The following is a 20,010-nucleotide window of genomic DNA, read 5'->3' as shown; positions in this document are numbered from 1 at the left end:
CATCCGCAGTTGAGGGTCGCGCGATGGCGATCAGCATCCGCAGTTGAGGGTCGCGCGATGGCGATCAGCATCCGCAGTTGAGGGTCGCGCGATGGCGATCAGCATCCGCAGTTGAGGGTCGCGCGATGGCGATCAGCATCCGCAGTTGAGGGTCGCGCGATGGCGATCAGCATCCGCAGTTGAGGGTCGCGCGATGGCGATCAGCATCCGCAGTTGAGGGTCGCGCGATGGCGATCAGCATCCGCAGTTGAGGGTCGCGCGATGGCGATCAGCATCCGCAGTTGAGGGTCGCGCGATGGCGATCAGCATCCGCAGTTGAGGGTCGCGCGATGGCGATCAGCATGCGCAGGATCGCGCGATGGCGATCAGCATCCGCAGTTGAGGGTCGCGCGATGGCGATCAGCATCCGAAGTTGAGGGTCGCGCGATGGCGATCAGCATCCGAAGTTGAGGGTCACGCGATGGCGATCAGCATCCGAAGTTGAGGGTCGCGCGATGGCGATCAGCATGCGCAGGTGAGCTAGTAGCTGGCGAACCATGTTCCTTCAGAAGTGTTGGAGAACGTTGGCATGCCGACTGTAACACACGCGGGCGATCCGGAGATCGCCGAGAGACAGGTGATCGCTGGCGAGCTGATGATCGCTGACGAGCAGAAGGCTACGCATGGAAGCCTGCGCATAGAAGAAGAGTCCTTGACCCCGACCTGAACCGAAGTTCTAGATCGCGAGGGCGAACGTGGGCGCACAGGGCGCGTAACAGGAACCAACAGGAACAGCAGGGATGATCATCTGGAAAGCGCTGATGAGCAGAAGAGTGCCTGTGCGCTAACACTGAGCAGGAGCAGGAGAGAACACAGCAGAAGGGCGCGCAGGGAAACCCTGACATGCAAGGGAAGAACCCCCGTGGGGGCAACCCTTTGCCCCGAAGAGATCGTTGTCCGCCGGGAGACTGATGTCCGTCGGAAGACCGCTGTCCGTCGGGAAGACTGTTGTCCGTCGGGAAGACCGTTGCCCGTCGGAAGACGAGATCAGACTGCTGTCCATCTGCACCAAGGCGGAAGATCGAGAAAAAGGAGTCGTAGGCTGCAAACGGAGATCCAAAAAGGCGCCTCAAGCACCCTTATAGGGAGATGAGAGGCCCTTACGATGAGGCGGACGGTGGGCCTTACGGCGAGGGAGGCCAACAGCAACAGCAACAGAAGAAACCTCCGAAGAGGAGTCTCTATGAGTGTACTCTCTCGCGAACGAAAGAGAAACACTTCGAAGAAGAGACTGGTCAGCCAGTGACCTAAAAGGAGCAATCCTCCGAAGAGGAGCTCCTGCAGTAGCCCAGCCCCTTGAGCGAAACTGCAGGTGTGACCGCTCAGCACCAAGAGCATAGTCGCACGAAAAAAAGGCAAGAGAAGAACCCCCCAAAAGGGGAAAAACTCAAGCCTGGACAGGAAAAACTTCCCTCGGAAGGAAAGTTACCCGCCCAAGGAGGCAAGCCTCCTGAGAGTTCTAAAATGAACTGGAGAGCTGTCCGTCGTCACGGGAGTACTTCCAGTAGAAGGAGACACGCCCCTGACGAAAATACAAGGGGGGAGGCAGCAACAGCCGAATCCCCAGGACTCAACCAGACAGCTCATACCGTTGCCATATTACAGAAACGAACTACAGTGAACCCTCGTTTATCGCGGTAGATAGGTTCCAGACGCGGGCGCGATAGGTGAAAATCCGCGAAGTAGTGACATCATATTTACCTATTTATTTAACATGTATATTCGGACTTTTAAAACCTTCCCTTGTACGTAGTACTGTTAACAAACCACCCTTTAATGTACAGAACACTTAATGCATGTACTACAGCACCCTAAACTAAAACAGGCACAAATATTAAAGGCGATTTTATATCATGCGTTTCCTAAACAACTAAAAAGCACGATAAAAAATGGCAACCAATGTTTTGTTTACGTTCATCTCTGATCATAATGAAGAAACAAACTCATTTAGTGTACACATATATGTATAGGTTAGTTTTTGCATCGATTATATTGATTATACAGTACTGTATGTTGATTTTTTTATTACCAATGTTTTAGTTTACGTATTTTTCTTAGGACTTCCAAATGAAATCTTTTTCTTTATGACGCCGCCTGAAACGACGGCGTGTACGCTCAGTAAACAACCACGCTCAGAACAAACAAGGCATTTAACGCGCATGATGATAGTGATAAATAATGATACAGTACATACAGTATTTACAGTAAAAGCATTTACAAAATATGTTACCTTACAAATATAAATTATACAGTACTTGTACGTAGCAAAGCAGGAAAACAATTTGAGAGAGAGAGAGAGAGAGAGAGAGAGAGAGAGAGAGAGAGAGAGAGAGAGAGAGAGAGAGAGAGAGAGAGAGAGAGAGAGAGAGAGAGAGAGATTGTTTTACGTACGTAAATGTAAATTTTAAACAAAAAAAATATGATAGGTTACAACATGTAGACTTTTAAAACCTTCCCTTTAACTTAATGCATACAGTACGTACATTACTAAACTATAAAACAGGTTAAAGTAAAAAATAAAGATTGTTACTGTACTCACCACGAAAGAAGTTCAAGAAAAACTTGAATGACGATGGCGATGAATTTGCTGCACAGTAGAAATGATGATGATGAAGCTGATGATGTGTTCTACTGTGCAGTCAATGATAGTATTTTACGTCTCTTCAGACGGAGGTGTCTTTTCCTGGGACACCTCTTCAACTTCTTCCTGGGAAACTTCTTCAATTTCTTCCGAAGGCGTACTAGCAGGAGGAACTGGCTCTTTTTTGCGAGGCTGGAAGAACATTGTGATCGGAAGTTGTTGCCGCTGCTTCTTTTTTCGATCCAAGAGCATCCTGTAGGGAGTCATGATGTCATCGACCTTATTTGAGAATTGCATCGAGCGAACCATATCCTCGTCCCACTCTTGTAACATTTCTTTCGCCTCCTTGATATGGTTGCAGAACTTGGCAAGCCGTTCTAATGTTAAGCCCGTTTCTTCGACATTTTCTTGGGTCTCTTCCTGGGTACCCTCACTCTCTTCCTCACTTGCCGATTTCGTCAGGTCTTCGAGGTCTGCGTCAGTTAGGGGCTGGGAATGGCAGTCCAACAACTCGTCGACGTCTTCAGTCGTCATGTCGCCAAACCCGTCACCTCCAATTATGGCAGCCAACTGCACAGATTTCCGTATTGCAGAGTGTTGGATTTCCGACGGAGTAAATCCCTTGTCGTCGTAAACAATATCGGGCCACAGCTTCTTCCAGCTCGCATTCACGGTTGCAGGTTTCATCTCTTGAAGTGCCTTTTGAATATTCTGCAGGCACGTGGCTATGGTGTACTGCCGCCAGTACGCCTTCAAGTTGAAATCTTCATCCTCGTCATCTTGGGCAGCATCCACACACGCAACGAGGTCCGCCAAGGTATTCTTCGTGTAGAGGGCCTTGAACGCCCTGATAACCCCCTGGTCCATCGGTTGAATTAATGACGTGGTGTTGGGTGGCAGGAACTCAACCTGAACGCCCTCACGCGACAGGTCAGTTGCGTGTCCACCAGCGTTATCCATAAGGAGAAGGATCTTGAATGGCAAGCCCTTCTCTAAGAGATATTCATGGACTTGCGGGATGAAACACTGGTGGAACCAGTTGGAGGTCAGCATCTTCGTAATCCATGCTTTTTGATTATGCATCCAGTACACGGGAAGGAGATTCTTATTTTTATTTTTCAAAGCGCGAGGATTTTTCGACTTATAAATAAGCCCCGGCTTTAACAAAAATCCAGCAGCATTGCCACACATCACGAGGGTAACGCGATCCTTGAATGCCTTAAAGCCAGAGGCTTTGGCTTCCTCTTTGAACAGGAAAGTTCGCGACGGCATTCTCTTCCAAAACAAGCCGGTTTCATCCATATTAAACACTGTTCCGGCTTGTATCCACCTTCAGCGATAATGTTCTTGAAAGTCTGGTTCACGTAAGTTTCAGCAGCGGCAGTGTCAGCGGAAGCAGACTCCCCATGCAGGGAAACGCTTTTCAGGGCGAAGCGTTTCTGAAACTTCGCGAACCATCCTTTGCTTGCGGAAAAACGTTTCTGAGGCTGGGAATCAGTGGATGTCCCTGGTTGAGGATCATCTGCATCATCATCATCTTCAGCATGGTTGCCGTCGTCGTCTTTAGGTTCCTTTGCAGCAAAATTCTCATATAAGCTCAAAGCCTTTGTTTGGATGGTATTCGTATCCAACGCTATGTTCTTCTTCCGGCAGTCGGCAATCCACACAGCTAAAGCACCTTCCATGCGTACGATCGTTTTATTACGCGTTGTAACGACTCGCTTCGCTGATCTGCTAAAGGTGATTGCAGCAGTCTTTCTAATGTTCGCCTCGTCCTTTTTGATATAGCGAACGGTGGATTCGTTGATGCCAAAATGGCGGCCGGCGGCCGCGTAACTTCTACCATCTTTTAACATGTCGAAAAGCGTAACCTTCTCAGCTATCGTCATCATCCTTCGGTGGCGTTTAGGCTCACTACCAGCCTTACTAGAAGCAGAACGCTTGGGAGGCATTGTACAGTAGGATTTAACAGAAAGTTCAACAAAAAGTTCAACTTAAAACAGTCGCACACAGCACAGATTAAACTTCACAAACTTAAGAACGTCTACTCAGCAATACGCGGAAAGAGAAAGTGAACGATCCAGCCCCGTGAGAACTTTGATGCTGCGGGTAGAAGATGCGGGCAAAACACCAATCACAGGCTAGATAACAAAACTTGAGTTTTGATTCGTCATCTATCAGCGCTTGAACCAATCACAACCCGTCTTACAGTACTATGATGCGTTGGTTACTCATAGAAGATGCCCCGCGCATAATGAACGTACGTAGATTAAGTACAATACCGTAATAATAATAAATAATGATAATAACACTGTACAGTAATGATAATAATAAATATGATAATAATAATAACAATAATAATTTTATTAACAACAACAACAATAATAATAATAATAACAATAATAAAAATTTACGTACGCTATTTTACGCCTCTCTCTCTCTCTCTCTCTCTCTCTCTCTCTCTCTCTCTCTCTCTCTCTCTCTCGTACGCTTACAGTATTCGAAATGTGATTTTTGCAACAAAGAATATTATTGGATGCAGTACTGTACTACGTACGTATACATACAAAAGATTCATGGAAAAGAAGCACATCCATTACAGTACACACCATTCTAATATGGTATGACTGCATCTGATTTGCGTTTCATGTTCGATTTAATTTTACTACGTACTGAATTATCGTATGATCACATTCTCTTTTCGTGTTTTATTTCTTTCTGTGCTGAATTATATATCATATGTAATGCAATGAACAATCAGTAAGAGCAGATATTACTAATTACAGTATTAATGGAATTACAGGTAACAAAATATCGTATTTGGTTGTCTTCAGATTTCGCGGTATTTTCGAATTTTCCGGAAAATCCGCGATATGTATATATATATGGGTTATGGGAAAACCCCGCGAAGTGGTGAATCCGCGATTGTCGAACCGCGAAGTAGCGAGGGTTCACTGTAGATCGGTAACTGTAAAAAAATAAAACAAATAATATTAGTACACATTCATTCCCCGGGGAAGGCTCCGAGGAGGAATCCCGAGGGAAAGGAACAAGAATTACACAACAGGCACGTGCCCTCACAACCACTTACACTAACGGAAGGAGAGCTGTAACCAAAACAGAATTATAACAATTATAATTATGTAACATGTTATTTTCATTAGTAAAATAAATTTTTGAATATACTTACCCGATGATCATGTAGCTGTCAACTCTGTTGCCCGACAGAAATCTACGGTCGGGATACGCCAGCGATCGCTATACAGGTGGGGGTGTACACAACAGCGCCATCTGTGAGCAGGTACTCTAGTACTTCTTGTCAACAAGAACTCAATTTTCTCCTCGGTCCACTGGTTCTCTATGGGGAGGAAGGGCGGGTCCTTAAATTCATGATCATCGGGTAAGTATATTCAAAAATTTATTTTACGAATGAAAATAACATTTTTCAATATTAATCTTACCCGATGATCATGTAGCTGATTCACACCCAGGGTGGTGGGTGGAGACCAGCATACATGTTAACAAAGAAGCTAAGTATCCCGTATTTCATTTTATTAGTTATTCAAAAATAACAAAATAAATAAGTACCTGGTAAGGAAGACGACTTGAACCATTACTCTGCCTTTATTAAGTACGTCTTCCTTACTGAGCGTAGCGGTCCTCTTAGGATGCTGAACGACTCTTAGATGCTGAAGTATAAAGGGCTGCAACCCATACTAAAGGACCTCATCACAACCTCTAACCTCGGCGCTTCTCAAGAAAGAATTGACCACCCGCCAAATCAACAAGGATGCGGAAGGCTTCTTAGCCGACCGTACAACCCATAAAAAGTATTCAAGAGAAAGGTTAAAAAGGTTATGGGATTATGGGAATGTAGTGGCTGAGCCCTCACCTACTACTGCACTCGCTGCTACGAATGGTCCCAGGGTGTAGCAGTTCTCGTAAAGAGACTGGACATCTTTGAGATAGAATGATGCGAACACTGACTTGCTTCTCCAATAGGTTGCATCCATAACACTCTGCAGAGAACGGTTCTGTTTGAAGGCCACTGAAGTAGCCACAGCTCTCACTTCATGTGTCCTTACCTTCAGCAAAGCAAGGTCTTCTTCCTTCAGATGAGAATGTGCTTCCCTAATCAGAAGCCTGATGTAGTAAGAAACTGAGTTCTTAGACATTGGAAGAGAAGGCTTCTTGATAGCACACCATAAGGCTTCTGATTGTCCTCGTAAAGGTTTTGACCTTTTTAGATAGTACCTAAGAGCTCTAACTGGGCAAAGTACTCTCTCCAGTTCGTTCCCCACCAAGTTGGACAGGCTTGGGATCTCGAACGACTTAGGCCAAAGACGTGAAGGAAGCTCGTTTTTAGCAAAAAACCGAGCTGCAAGGAACATGTAGCCGTTTCAGATGTGAAAACTATGTTCCTGCTGAAGGCGTGGATCTCACTTACTCTTTTAGCTGTTGCCAAGCACACGAGGAAAAGTTTTTTTAATGTGAGGTCCTAAAAAGAGGCTGATTGGAGAGGTTCAAATCTTGATGACATAAGGAACCTTAGGACCACGTCTAGATTCCAGCCTGGAGTGGACAACCGACGTTCCTTTGAGGTCTCAAAAGACCTAAGGAGGTCCTGTAGATCTTTGTTGGTGGAAAGATCCAAGCCTCTGTGGCGGAAAACCGCTGCCAACATACTTCTGTAACCCTTGATCGTAGGAGCTGAAAGGGATCTTACGTTCCTTAGATGTAACAGGAAGTCAGCAATCTGGGTTACAGTGGTACTGGTTGAGGAAACTGCATTGGCCTTGCACCAGCTTCGGAAGACTTCCCATTTAGACTGATAGACTCTGAGAGTGGATGTCCTCCTTGCTCTGGCAATCGCTCTGGCTGCCTCCTTCGAAAAGCCTCTAGCTCTTGAGAGTCTTTCGATAGTCTGAAGGCAGTCAGACAAAGAGCGTGGAGGTTTGGGTGTACCTTCTTTACGTGAGGTTGACGTAGAAGGTCCACTCTTAGAAGAAGAGTCCTGGGAATGTCGACCAGCCATTGCAGTACCTCTGTGAACCATTCTCTCGCGGGCCAGAGGGGAGCAACCAACGTCAGCCGTGTCCCTTTGTGAGAGGCGAACTTCTGAAGTACCCTGTTGACAATCTTGAACGGCGGGAATGCATACAGGTCGAGATGGGACCAATCCAGCAGAAAAGCATCCACGTGAACTGCTGCTGGGTCTGGAATCGGAGAACAATACAACGGGAGCCTCTAGGTCATCGAGGTAGCGAACAGATCTATGGTTGGCTGACCCCACAGGGCCCAAAGTCTGCTGCAAACATTCTTGTGAAGGGTCCACTCTGTGGGGATGACCTGACCCTTCCGGCTGAGGCGATCTGCCATGACATTCATATCGCCCTGAATGAACCTCGTTACCAGCGTGAGCTTTCGATCTTTTGACCAGATGAGGAGGTCCCTTGCGATCTCGAACAACTTCCTCGAATGAGTCCCTCCCTGCTTGGAGATGTAAGCCAAGGCTGTGGTGTTGTCGGAGTTCACCTCCACCACCTTGTTTAGCTGGAGGGACTTGAAGTTTATCAAGGCCAGATGAACCGCCAACAACTCCTTGCAATTGATGTGAAGTGTCCTTTGCTCCTGATTCCATGTTCCCGAGCATTCCTGTCCGTCCAATGTCGCACCCCAGCCCGTGTCTGATGCGTCCGAGAAGAGACGGCGGTCGGGGTTCTGAACAGCCAAAGGTAGACCTTCCTTGAGAAGAAAGCTGTTCTTCCACCACGTTAGAGTAGACCTCATCTCTTCGGAAACAGGAACTGAGACCGTCTCTAGCGTCATGTCCTCTATCCAGTGAGCAGCTAGATGATACTGAAGGGGGCGGAGGTGGAGTCTCCCTAACTCGATGAACAGGGCCAGCGATGAAAGTGTCCCTGTTAGACTCATCCACTGCCTGACTGAGCATCGGTTCCTTCTCAGCATGCTCTGGATGCATTCTAGGGCTTGGTTGATCCTTGGGGCCGACGGAAAAGCCCGAAAAGCTCGACTCTGAATCTCCATACCCAGGTAGACAATGGTCTGGGATGGGACGAGCTGGGACTTCTCTAAATTGACCAGGAGGCCCAGTTCCTTGGTCAGATCCATAGTCCATCTGAGATTCTCCAGACAGCGACGACTTGTGGGAGCTCTTAAAAGCCAGTCGTCTGACGGAGCCGGACACAAGATCATGGTACTGCTGCACAGTCTGTGAACTGTCAACCATGGGGAAGCGAGGAAGTACAGCGACAACCCGAAACTGTCTAGACTGTCTGGGTAGTACAGACAACTCCTTATCGGGTTGCTGAGGTTGCCGCACTGCGTCACAACAAGTCACCTCTGCTGGTTGTTGAACGTCTTCCCAGTGACACACTGACTCCGTAAAAAAATCCTCTATCAAGGACTAAGCTTGGACTGCATGTCTTGCAACAAAGCTCAAGGTCTATGGGAGCAGGTGTGGCAACAGACGGGGTTAGCGACTGAAGCGGAACCATTTACCCTCCCTGGAAGCATGTTATGCTTAAATAAAAGTCCATAGGAGGCTAAGCAGCTTAAGGCTCCTCTCCAAATGACAGAGTCCTCAAGGGAATATCAGAAGGAGGGAGAACAGCACTTTCTCATCTACAGGAACCATATCCGAGAAAAGCTAAGTTCTCTCAGTGAGGGTTTCACTGGTGCAAAAGCAGCAGACCAGAAGGCAACGTTATGAAACTGCTTGACAGTCTGTGAACTGTCAAAAACAGAACTGTCAACCACAACAGGAGCGTGAGGACATACAGCACTGGTGTATAAGTAGCAGACCAGAAGGCAACGTCATGTAACTGCATGACAGTTTGTGAGTTGGCAACAACCAAAGTTGTGTGGGGAAGCCTCAACTCCTGCCTGACTAGTTTGCTGCTGGCGAGTGGCGGTAACCACAGTGTGTTGCGGAGGCTGACACACCGTGTCAAAACACGGCAGCTTGTGGTAGCTCCCGCACGGCAACGGAGTGCTCTGTGTGTGGGAGTCATCATACATCTGGCAGGGTTGACTGTGCATGGGTGGAGGAGCTCTCACAACAAGAGTGTGAGAGCAGGAAGCCATGCCGGGCGCACAACCGTGGGAGGTGTAGGCCCACGGGTGCATCGTCAACCTTCTCCGCAGTCGGAGTGTGGGAGCTGGCAACAACAAAAGCAGAGTGCTGGTGCGTGGGAGGGGCTGCGGTGGGTTGAGGAGCATGCGGTATGGTATGCAGAGCATGCTGTAAGGTATGCAGAGCATGCTGTAAGGTATGCAGAGCATGCTGTAAGGAATGCAGAGCATGCTGTAAGGTATGCAGAGCATGCTGTAAGGTATGCAGAGCATGCTGTAAGGTATGCAGAGCATGCTGCATGGGCTGCGGAGAAAGCCGCATAGTGCTGGAACCCGGCAGCTCTACAGAACCTTCCCACTGCTGATGCGGTAGCTCACGCATGTTAGCAGAAGGTGCAGCAAGAACATGCGTCTGGCAGGGTGGACTGCGCATCGGTGGTGGAGCTCTCACAGGTGGAGGGTGGGAGCAGGCAGCCGCAGTATCTGCTGCGCGCACAACCTCGGAGGGTTGTAGGTTAACAGGCTGCATTGTCAACCTTCCAGCATGATACTCCTGCATGAAGGAGCAAGCTGAGACTGTATAGTCTGCAGCATGGACCACTAGGGTCTATGAAAGACAACAACAAACGGAGCTACTGTCCGTTGTGACTGAGGGTCTAAAACAGCTGGTGCGGCAACAGACGGAGTTACTGCCTGTTGCGGTACCACCTAGCCTCTCTTAGGAGGTGTGCAGTTGTCGTACTGCAGCGAGTCCGAACTGACCCAGTGGCTACACCTAGGCCGTTGGACTTGCGCGGAAGGGACCGACTTGCACTTAAAAGCTGCAAGATTTGGTCCATGGTTTCTGCGAGAAACCTCTTCCGCAGACGAGGAATAAATGGGCTCTCTCGTCTTTGTGTGGGTGGGGTGATCACGTCGGCAACGTGTGTAGATACACCCGAAACCACAGAGGGAAACGTCAGTTCGTCGATCAAGGCCTGAGGAACCCATAAGTCCTTCGACATTACTTCTCCCCTGGGCTTGGGAGCTTGTAAGAGGTATCGGACTAGGTGAACAACTGGCACGAACAGACGAACCCTCGAACGCAACACTGTAACACTTTGCGCATATCACTTTATCACTTTTGATTTTCTGTTTGCACTTATTTCACTGAACTCGAAACTTTAAGTGGTTTGTACCTGAAACACGCAATCCTATCCTTCATTAAAAGGTAGTAATTGCGAAAACAGTATTACAATGTAACAGAAAAACATAATGAAAGATAAAGAATTCAGTGGCTGGAAAAGAGACTAAACACTAGATCAAATAAACTACGTTTAAAATCTCTCACCGCATAAACCCTGGGAACAAGAATAAAACTCTAGAAACGTTTTACCTTCTTCCCCTATAGCGACTAGGGAGAAGAGCAAAAAAACGAGAACAACGTTACCCGCTTGAACGAAACGTTTATCCTCCTCTCTCTCCCTCCGTCTCTATCTCTCTCTCTCTCTCTCTTGACTTAGAACCTGAGAGATGAGCCCAATTATATATATCGTTAAAACATTATTTGTTAAAGGAAAAAAACTGAAAGGTTTCCCAAATAAAAAGTTCCTTTATAGAATTAAAACCATTTAAGCTAAGAAAGAATGAACGAAACGCTAGAATCGGTTTACTCTTACTGCAACGTGAAACCGTGAAAAACTCTCTCTCTATCGTAACGATAGAGCGCAAGTTGAACGTTCTGAACGTCAACAACTGCGGAGACTAAACAAAACGTTAGTTCAACTTTGAAAACAGAACGAGACTTATCAAAGAAATTCTTTCAAAAACATTAAAATTAAAATAGCATAAATTCTTAACAGGAAAAACGATATGACGAGCTCAATGTTAATTAACTTCGGTTCCAAGTAAGGACCGCCTACTATTAGGAAAGGTCGCATATAAACAAACATAAAAAAAATAATTTTTATAAGTTTATAATAAAAGGAAAGTTAATCGAAGAGGCCTATAAATGGCGGAGAGATATAAAATAAAAAATGAAAGAGAGTCTATACTCTCTTCGACACCAACACTTCCGTCTAAGGGAAGGGACGGCCATTTAAAAGTGAAAGAGAGTCCATACTCTCTTCGTCACCATAATTAAATCAAATTAATTCCAAAAGCTTGCTAAGCTAATGATAAAGCTTCCTGAATAGCGAAGGCTAAACTCTAGAGCAAATACATCACCAAATCGTGAACAATAACTCCAGAATCAACAGCGTATCCAAGTAGGTCTAGCCGGAGGCACGACAGAGGAAAAATTGAGTTCTTGTTGACAAGAAGTACTTGAGTACCTGCTCACAGATGGCGCTGTTGTGTACACCCCCACCTGTATAGCGATCGCTGGCGTATCCCGACCGTAGATTTCTGTCGGGCAACAGAGTTGACAGCTACATGATCATCGGGTAAGATTAATATTGAAAATATGTAATTATGTAATTTAAAAATGAATGAACACTACACACACAAATCTGAAAAGGAAACTCACTTATTTCTATACTCAAATATATATACAAACATGAAAACATGTTTACATATATATTGAGTAAATGAAAAGTAAGCGATTAAGTAAAGACAAAACAAACAATGGCTGCCAAGAGAGGACCAAGACAGAGACGTCTGTCACAGTCCAAGCCAAAAGTGAAAGTGAGCATTCATCTGTGTGTGAGAGGGGGGGAGGGGTAGTTAGCTACCACTCCCCTACCCCCCCGCTAACTAGTGCGGGGGTAATACACCCTCGTTAAATTCTAATGGCTCGCCATTTCAGCTGCGCTAAAAGGTAACCCTTTGTAAATAGCGTGGTTTGTATTTCGGTTATGGAACAAATAACCGTTTAAAATTAAAAATTTTCAATGTCAATTTTTCCTAATTATACAAACCAAAGGTTTTCTGATAGGGGTATATCTTCAGCGATACGGAGCAGTAATTGAATCTTTTAACAAGTGCGGTAGTGAACAGAGGGTAGGTGCGGGGCACCCACCCCCACCCCCCTGCCTGACTGTATCACGTCACTCCTGACCTTTGACCCAAGGATAGCGTGGTGGTTGAGGCACGAAGAATAACTTTAAATGAATTTAGGTTTGTATAGTTAGAAAACATACAGTTTACTTTGAAAATTTTGTGATTTGTTCTCACATAAATACAAACAATAGGAGAGGAGAGGAAGAAAGTGAGAATCAGAATAGAGAGAGAGAGAGAGAGAGAGAGAGAGAGAGAGAGAGAGAGAGAGAGAGAGAGAGAGAGAGAGAGAGAGAGAGAGATTGTCCTTTAAATAGGAGAGGAAGAAAGTGAGAATCAGAATGGAGAGGGAGAGAGAGAGGGAGAGAGAGAGAGAGAGAGAGAGAGAGAGAGAGAGAGAGAGAGAGAGAGAGAGAGAGAGAGAGAGAGAGAGAGAGATTGTCCTTTAAATAGGAGAGGAAGAAAGTGAGAATCAGAATGGAGAGGGAGAGAGAGAGGGAGAGAGAGAGAGAGAGAGAGAGAGAGAGAGAGAGAGAGAGAGAGAGAGAGAGAGAGATTGTCCTTTAAATAGGAGAGGAAGAAAGTGAGAATCAGAATGGAGAGGGAGAGAGAGAGGGAGAGAGAGAGGGAGAGAGAGGGAGAGAGAGAGAGAGAGAGAGAGAGAGAGAGAGAGAGAGAGAGAGAGAGTGAGTCTCTTTCTAAACAACTGACCTCAGCAGGTGGAAATGGAGGATTATCTGCAAAACAGCCAATAATAAACTGCAACCCTATACATACAAACTGTAGCATTGAGACGGTAACACTCTCCCCAGGGATGTCCTGTAACAATATCCAATGTTAGTGTCACAGAATTGAATGAAATGAGCCTGTAATATTGTCTACGGTGTGCCGGTTAAATCGTAATATACATCAGGACACAATGAGATCTAAAGTAACGGAAAGAGGCAATGTTTCGTATTCAAACTTTCAAATTTTAAACCTAATATTGAACTTCAAAACTTGCGTATCTTATTACAGAAGAGATTTAAAATTACTCGCAGGGCTTCGTAAAGTAACTAACCTTAGAAAAAGTACCGAGAACCACAGCGTACAGTTTCGGCAAGCCACACACTAACATACTGAGCCAGAAAAACCAGAGTAATGCACTACTCCTGCAGCCATGCAGTCGACCCACGGTCAACATCTTTGCCTCAAGTAACTAGAAATGTATATATCATCAGGATTAGAAAAACAAAACTCACTTTTCGATATAAATATTTCAGATGTGGAACACAGCCCTACGTGTTTTATACTAGAGTCAATTTTTTTTAGCGAGGCAGATTTGCACCGACTCACAGCGGTACCCTTTTAGCTTGGAAAAGTTTCCTGATCGCTGATTGGTTGGACAAGATAATTCTAACCAATCAGCGATCAGGAAACTTTTCCGAGCTAAAAGGGCACCGCTGCAAGTTAGTGCAAATCTGCCTCCCTAAAAAAATTGACTATAGTGCAGTACAGAATTCTAATTAGTTATACTTCAGTTTTACTCTTTACCAAGACTTTTTATCGTTAAATTTTATAAACACTGTACGGAAATCTGACTTCCTTATATTTCCTCCATACAAACAATTCATTTTAGTTTCACAAGTTCAAATATATCAATCAAAACGTAACCGTTTTCTTATCCTCTGAAACATTCTATAAACGTCTACAGAACTACGTTGAGAATTAACACTTACAAAAGTTGAAAAAAGTAAGACAGGCTTGAAATATTCGCTTAACGGCGGCTGTAGTCCATTCAGAGCCGAACTGACCTCGTACATGAATTCAAGAATTGTCGTTCCAATTAACATCATAAACAAGAACTGAAATAGAAGGAAGTTGAGCTTTTAAAGGTTTGAAGGTCACTCGTGAATGGCAGAGTCAAGGGACAGTGACAATGACCCAGAGACAGATTATATATACATATGATTAGCACCCGAGCTAGGACCAGGGAGGGGCAGTTTTATCCTTGGTAACGAATTGGAATTAAATTTCCCTTGAGATAGTAATAAGTTATGCAAAAAAATATTTGTTTTTTCCCTTCATGTAATGAGGCAAGATACTCTCACCACATTAATTACACAGTACATTATAAACAATGATTTACAAAAATTTTTCCAATAGAAAACCATTTAACTCGTTTCTCATCGTAGATCTTCAACCATTCTGCAAACTCCTCTTCTATCACACCTTTGTTATCCCTACATTATGAGGTTGGTTACCTGATGCACCCTCTTCAATGCCTTCTATGAAAGGCATCCTCTTTCACCAAACCTTTTATCTCCATATCATCCTTCACCGTAACTCGCCATCTAATTCTCCACCTCTCTCTATTTTCTTCCCCTAATAGGTTCCTCCCAAGACCTCCTCCTCACTCCTTCCCCGCCATCCATCCGCAAACTATTTCCCAAACTCACCAGCTTCGAATACGTGACGTACGTCCATGGCAGAGCCTGGTATCTGGATCTGCAGAGGAGGACGAAGTAGGCGGGAGAACACAGCCACAGGATCCCACACGGCAGCAGAAAGAGGAACTCCTCAAGAGTTCCTCCAAACGTTAGTTTTTCCGATTCCCAGGCTTCGATGAGTCCCTGAAATCAGATCGGCTTTGTTTTACTTGGAAAGTCTGTATGATTTGAGCTTGATTAGAAATATAACGTACTTTTAATATAAGTCGAGCATATATAGAAAAATTACATTACGTTTACTGACTTGAAACATAGATATATTTCATTTAGTCTTGAAATACGAAACTTGGTACCGAATGTAAATACCGTAAAAAGTTGCCGCGACACATCCGACATCCAATTTTGATTACTTGAATTTTCTTTTTCAGATGCTTGGTCAAGAGCCATGCTTTCCTAGACAAAAGTTCAGCAATTTTCTGATGGAGAAGAATAAAATGATCTTAAAATTTCAAATCAAGAGGAGCGAGATTTTGTAATCTGTAATAGGTAACTCTCAGGATCTTATACCAGTTATCCTTTTAATATAGAATTATGAAAAATGGATCTTTTTCCCCTGCCAAGAAACTGTGGTAACTAATAAGACCATATAACTGTTCCTCATATAATTGGGGTATAAAGACTCTCCTTGTTAAGCCCTGTCCACACGATCGAGCATGCCCAACGGGCAAACAGTGATACCAGGCCACAATAGTTGGTGAAAATAAGGGTCGATGATGTCAGAAGCGGGAAAACTAAAGGCAGGGATCTGGCAACACTGTATGCTATGATGCAAGATCTGTGGTTTTCCCGCTTGTGACGTCATTAACCCTCATTCTTACTAACTATTGTGGTCTGATATCACTGTTTGCCCGTCGGGCATGCTCGATCGTGTGGACCCGGCTTTAGATAGCAACCCCGATATAGCATTGGACACATCACGAAGCATCACTGGCTTCCCCTAACAGATGAAAACAACACAGCCATTCTTCTTTGACCGCAAGTCAACGAGCACAAATCTTAATGGAAGACGAGAAGTCGAGGATCTAGCAATGAAGTTTCACTAAGCGTTTATGCCATACTGCAGAGATGCAAAGGAACTAAGTCTCCCAACAAAAACCATAAACAAAAATGTGACAGACAAACAGCATAATTCTGGCACACCAAAGTAGGCTTATTCTGACAGTCTATTGTCTTGTAATGCTATCCCAGGGATAATCGGACCTGGAAAAATAATAAAACCTCATTTTCGGAAGAATGTCACGTACAAAATATGTCAAAGTGATGTCTTTTCTCTTCTGACGATCTAGTCAGATAATATAATTTTATTCTTGTGATTGAAACATTTATATAAAAATTCTATTTTTGCTTCTAGCTTATAAATGCTTGAAGATCAATTCTGTTTTTATATCAAAGCAATATGTTTTCCTGTATGTATTATACTAAATATTTCCTTGAATACATTTGAATATATCGAAGGATATTGGTACTGTACCAAGAGTCCAGGATATGAAAGTTTTATGCAAAACTTGGCTATGGATAAAATTACTAATGTTTTGTATGGCATAAAACACTGGAGATATCAATTAGTTAACTTCACGAGTAAAATTTGCTGTGTATTATCAAAATCCTTTCCTTTGCTGCAACAGATGTTTTCATTTCATTCCTGCATATAAATATGAAGATAAAATTTCCCATCAGCACGTAAAACGGCAAATGTTTTTAGGCTTAGGATGGGTTACAGGACTCGGCACGGAGGATGAGGATTTGAAGTGACACCTGGAGTTAAACGTATTGAAGACTCTACAAACCAACATAATTATTTGAAGGTCCAAAGAAGGCATATAAACCTCATATTTATAGCAATGGTTCAATAGGCATAGCCTATGGGGAAGTTTAGTCCAATATTAACAATATATCATTACCCTATTACAACAGTGATTTCCAATAAAACTGATTTGTTAAAATTGTTTGTATTTACATTCTGAAAGCTTAAAAATCCATTATATAAAATTTCTAAATGCAGTTTTCAGGGTTATTGGACCAGACTGGAGACCTCAGTGGCCGTTTAAATTTCTGGCCTGATGGTAACTTTAGGCTCGTGTTACCTGCGAACAGTTAGGCCTAATGATTTTCCGTGTCTTTGATTAAAGTGTTGCAATAACTCCAATGTAATCTACCCTAACCTAACCAAGAAAATATATAGTATCATCTTTATATACAAACATGCCTGCATTTATCAATTACATCCAACAAACATTATACAAATTCACCTAAAAAATCTGAAAAAAAATTTCTAATTAATAACTTATAAAGCTGTTATCCTATTACACAATTAGCGATAGTTTTTGCATAGGCTTTGAACTCACAACATCACACCTTAAAGTGGGCAAAACCAGATATGAAATGTTATAAATTCTCATAAATGCTATTAACTTATTCCAATTACTCTTATGATAATTTGCATAAATAACCCTCACCTATATAATACAACTGCTCCACTACTGTATAAATCTATCACAATTCAAGACAACTACAATATTCCGTCCACGTGACCGTACAATGATCTTACAGAATACAAATGAAGAAGTGTCATTGTCACTCATAACTTAAAAGAAATAGATATATGCAATAATTAGATGGTTAACCTTTTCATCAAAACACGAAATAAACGTTCTCTTATGTCCGCCATATTGAAAAATCTACTCCCACTGGTGGCTTCAGAAATAACTTTTTTTCAATTTAATTATAAAGTTCTTTGAGTTAAATTATATTTTATATATGTAAGATTTAGTCTATACAATGTAATTCGGAGACCATTGGTGAAATTAAGGCTGTTATTTGTGAATAAAATGCAATTATTTATTTAGAGTAGGCTCATATAGAAAAAAATAATGAATTATGTTCTGAATAGTATTGAGCACTTAAAAGTATATTTAAATAACCTAAAAATTTTACTTTAGATATAGTGTTTTTGCATATATAAATCTTGATGCAAGTGAAAATTTATTTTTATTTTATTCTATATCAAATTGTGAGTAAAGATGTTGATATTTTTTAATGTGTAATAAGTTTATATACATTAAATTTCTTAAACATAAAATCAAAGTCAATTGACGTAAAATAAAGGAAAAATTGAAAAAAAAAAATGAATAGTGGAAAAGTTTAGTTGGTGCTCCTATAGCGTGAGGTCTACCGCCATATGTCGCCTACCCAGGCGGAGGGTGAGGTCTACCACGCGACAAGCTTGGACCTTCTGCAACTTAAATGCCATGGGGGTACCAGCATTCTACAGTGAACCACCAGCAATATTATGTGGATCCAGCGACAGGCAATTGAGCGATCGTGGTTGGACGCTAAAACGATGATTCTGAAAAGATTTATGCGAGGTGTTGGTCGTCAGCTGTTCCAGTCTCATCTTTATTTTTGCTGGAAGGTGATGAGAAAACATTCCAATGATCTATTTGTGTCTTTCTTAGAAGATGTACGAAGTGTGTACCGCTAGGATAAATGTATGGAAATATATGATAACATGTTTATTTTTACCTTTATTCCTTTTTTTAATGTAATTAGAAATCCAATTATCCATTTAAGTCCTTTCTAAGATATGTTTAAATGAAGTGTTTATTGCTTAAACAAATGTATGAAATGTGTTTTATCTATGAGGGACGAATAATTTAGCAGTAGACCGATAACATGTTTATTTTTACCTTTATTCTTTTTTTTTAAATGTAATTAGAAATCCAATTATCTATTTAAGTCATTTCTAAGATATGTTTAAATTAAGTGTTTATTGTTTTGTATCGCTAGAATAAATATGATAACATGTTTATTTTTACCTTTATTATTTTGTTTTTCAATGTAATTAAAATTCAAATGATCATTCTAAGACATTTCTAAAATATGTTTAAATTGAGTGTTTATTGCTTAAACAAATGTATGAAATGTGTCTTATCTATGAGGGACGAATAATTCAGCGGTAGACCTCACGCTATAGTGCTAACGGGAGGTAGACCTCACGCTATAGTGTGGTAGACCTCACGCTATAGTGCTAACGGGAGGTAGACCTCACGCTATAGTGTGGTAGACCTCACGCTATAGTAGCACCGTTTAGTTTGTGTAAGAAGATACCATGAATTTGGGACTTGTGATAATAAATAAAAGAGAGAGAGAGAGAGAGACTTACCTTATTGCCTTATTCTATGTTTGGGTTCCCCTAGGTCCCTCAGTGTGAGGCACCTCGTATATCCACCAGAGAGTTGCTTATGCATGAGAGAGAGAGAGAGAGATTTGAAAAAAAAAACTTATTTAATACGTAACCAAAACATATAATAAGTAGATAAACAGAAAGTCAAATATCCTCAGAGAGAGAGAGAGAGGGTGAGCCGTTCTATAGGGTGAACTCTCAGTGGATATTTAACCTCGTGGGCCCAAAACTCTTCAATCTAGTCTGTCTTCATCGTAAGTTGTATTTCATCGTTAAATATAATAATTATTAACTATATAAGGTTAAATTTAACATTAGATCAAGTTATTAATTATATTAATGCTCTTAATAATTTAAATATGCCTATTTTAATACTCCTTTGGCTTTAATAAGTGTCTCGAATGAGGTACCCCCAAGTCGATCATATCGTAGATCAATTATCGAATTATGGAGGGGGGTTAATCCCCCCTCTTGTTGTCTTTATTATTATTAGCTTATATTTTAGTGTCTTTTTAATTGGCAAGACGCCCCCCCCCACTATTATAATCCCTATGTAGGTTATCCCAATATATGTTGGGCTAGGATCAACATGTGGTAAAACTGTACCCTTGCACTGCCATGAGCAAGAATATGATTTTTCAAGTTTG

At 42.7% G+C, this 20,010-nt stretch overlaps 2 protein-coding genes across 2 annotated transcripts in view; one reads left to right on the top strand and one right to left on the bottom strand.

The window, feature by feature from the left end:
- The window catches only part of LOC137647196 (multidrug resistance-associated protein 1-like), a 61,010-nt gene extending 43,259 nt beyond the window's left edge, over positions 1 to 17,751 (bottom strand). The window contains exons 1-6 of the mRNA XM_068380526.1: positions 17,637 to 17,751; positions 15,487 to 15,596; positions 15,130 to 15,303; positions 14,410 to 14,535; positions 13,752 to 13,889; positions 13,403 to 13,510 (exon numbers count right to left, since the gene is read on the bottom strand). Of these exons, the coding sequence (XP_068236627.1) occupies positions 13,403 to 13,510; positions 13,752 to 13,889; positions 14,410 to 14,535; positions 15,130 to 15,303; positions 15,487 to 15,567 (627 nt within the window). The 5' untranslated portion in view covers positions 15,568 to 15,596; positions 17,637 to 17,751. The remainder of the gene's footprint in view (positions 1 to 13,402; positions 13,511 to 13,751; positions 13,890 to 14,409; positions 14,536 to 15,129; positions 15,304 to 15,486; positions 15,597 to 17,636) is intronic.
- Positions 17,752 to 19,519: 1,768 nt separating this feature from the next.
- LOC137647195 (nucleolar protein 16) overlaps positions 19,520 to 20,010 on the top strand; it is a 40,407-nt gene continuing 39,916 nt past the window's right edge. The window contains exon 1 of the mRNA XM_068380525.1: positions 19,520 to 19,617. The gene's annotated coding sequence lies outside the window, so the exon portion shown is untranslated. The remainder of the gene's footprint in view (positions 19,618 to 20,010) is intronic.

The sequence above is a fragment of the Palaemon carinicauda genome, chromosome 9 (assembly GCF_036898095.1).
Source record: "Palaemon carinicauda isolate YSFRI2023 chromosome 9, ASM3689809v2, whole genome shotgun sequence".
In the NCBI taxonomy this organism is placed as follows: Eukaryota; Metazoa; Arthropoda; class Malacostraca; order Decapoda; family Palaemonidae; genus Palaemon; species Palaemon carinicauda.
The sequence above is the reverse complement of the archived record's forward strand: the minus strand, read 5'-3'. Positions and strand labels throughout refer to the sequence as shown.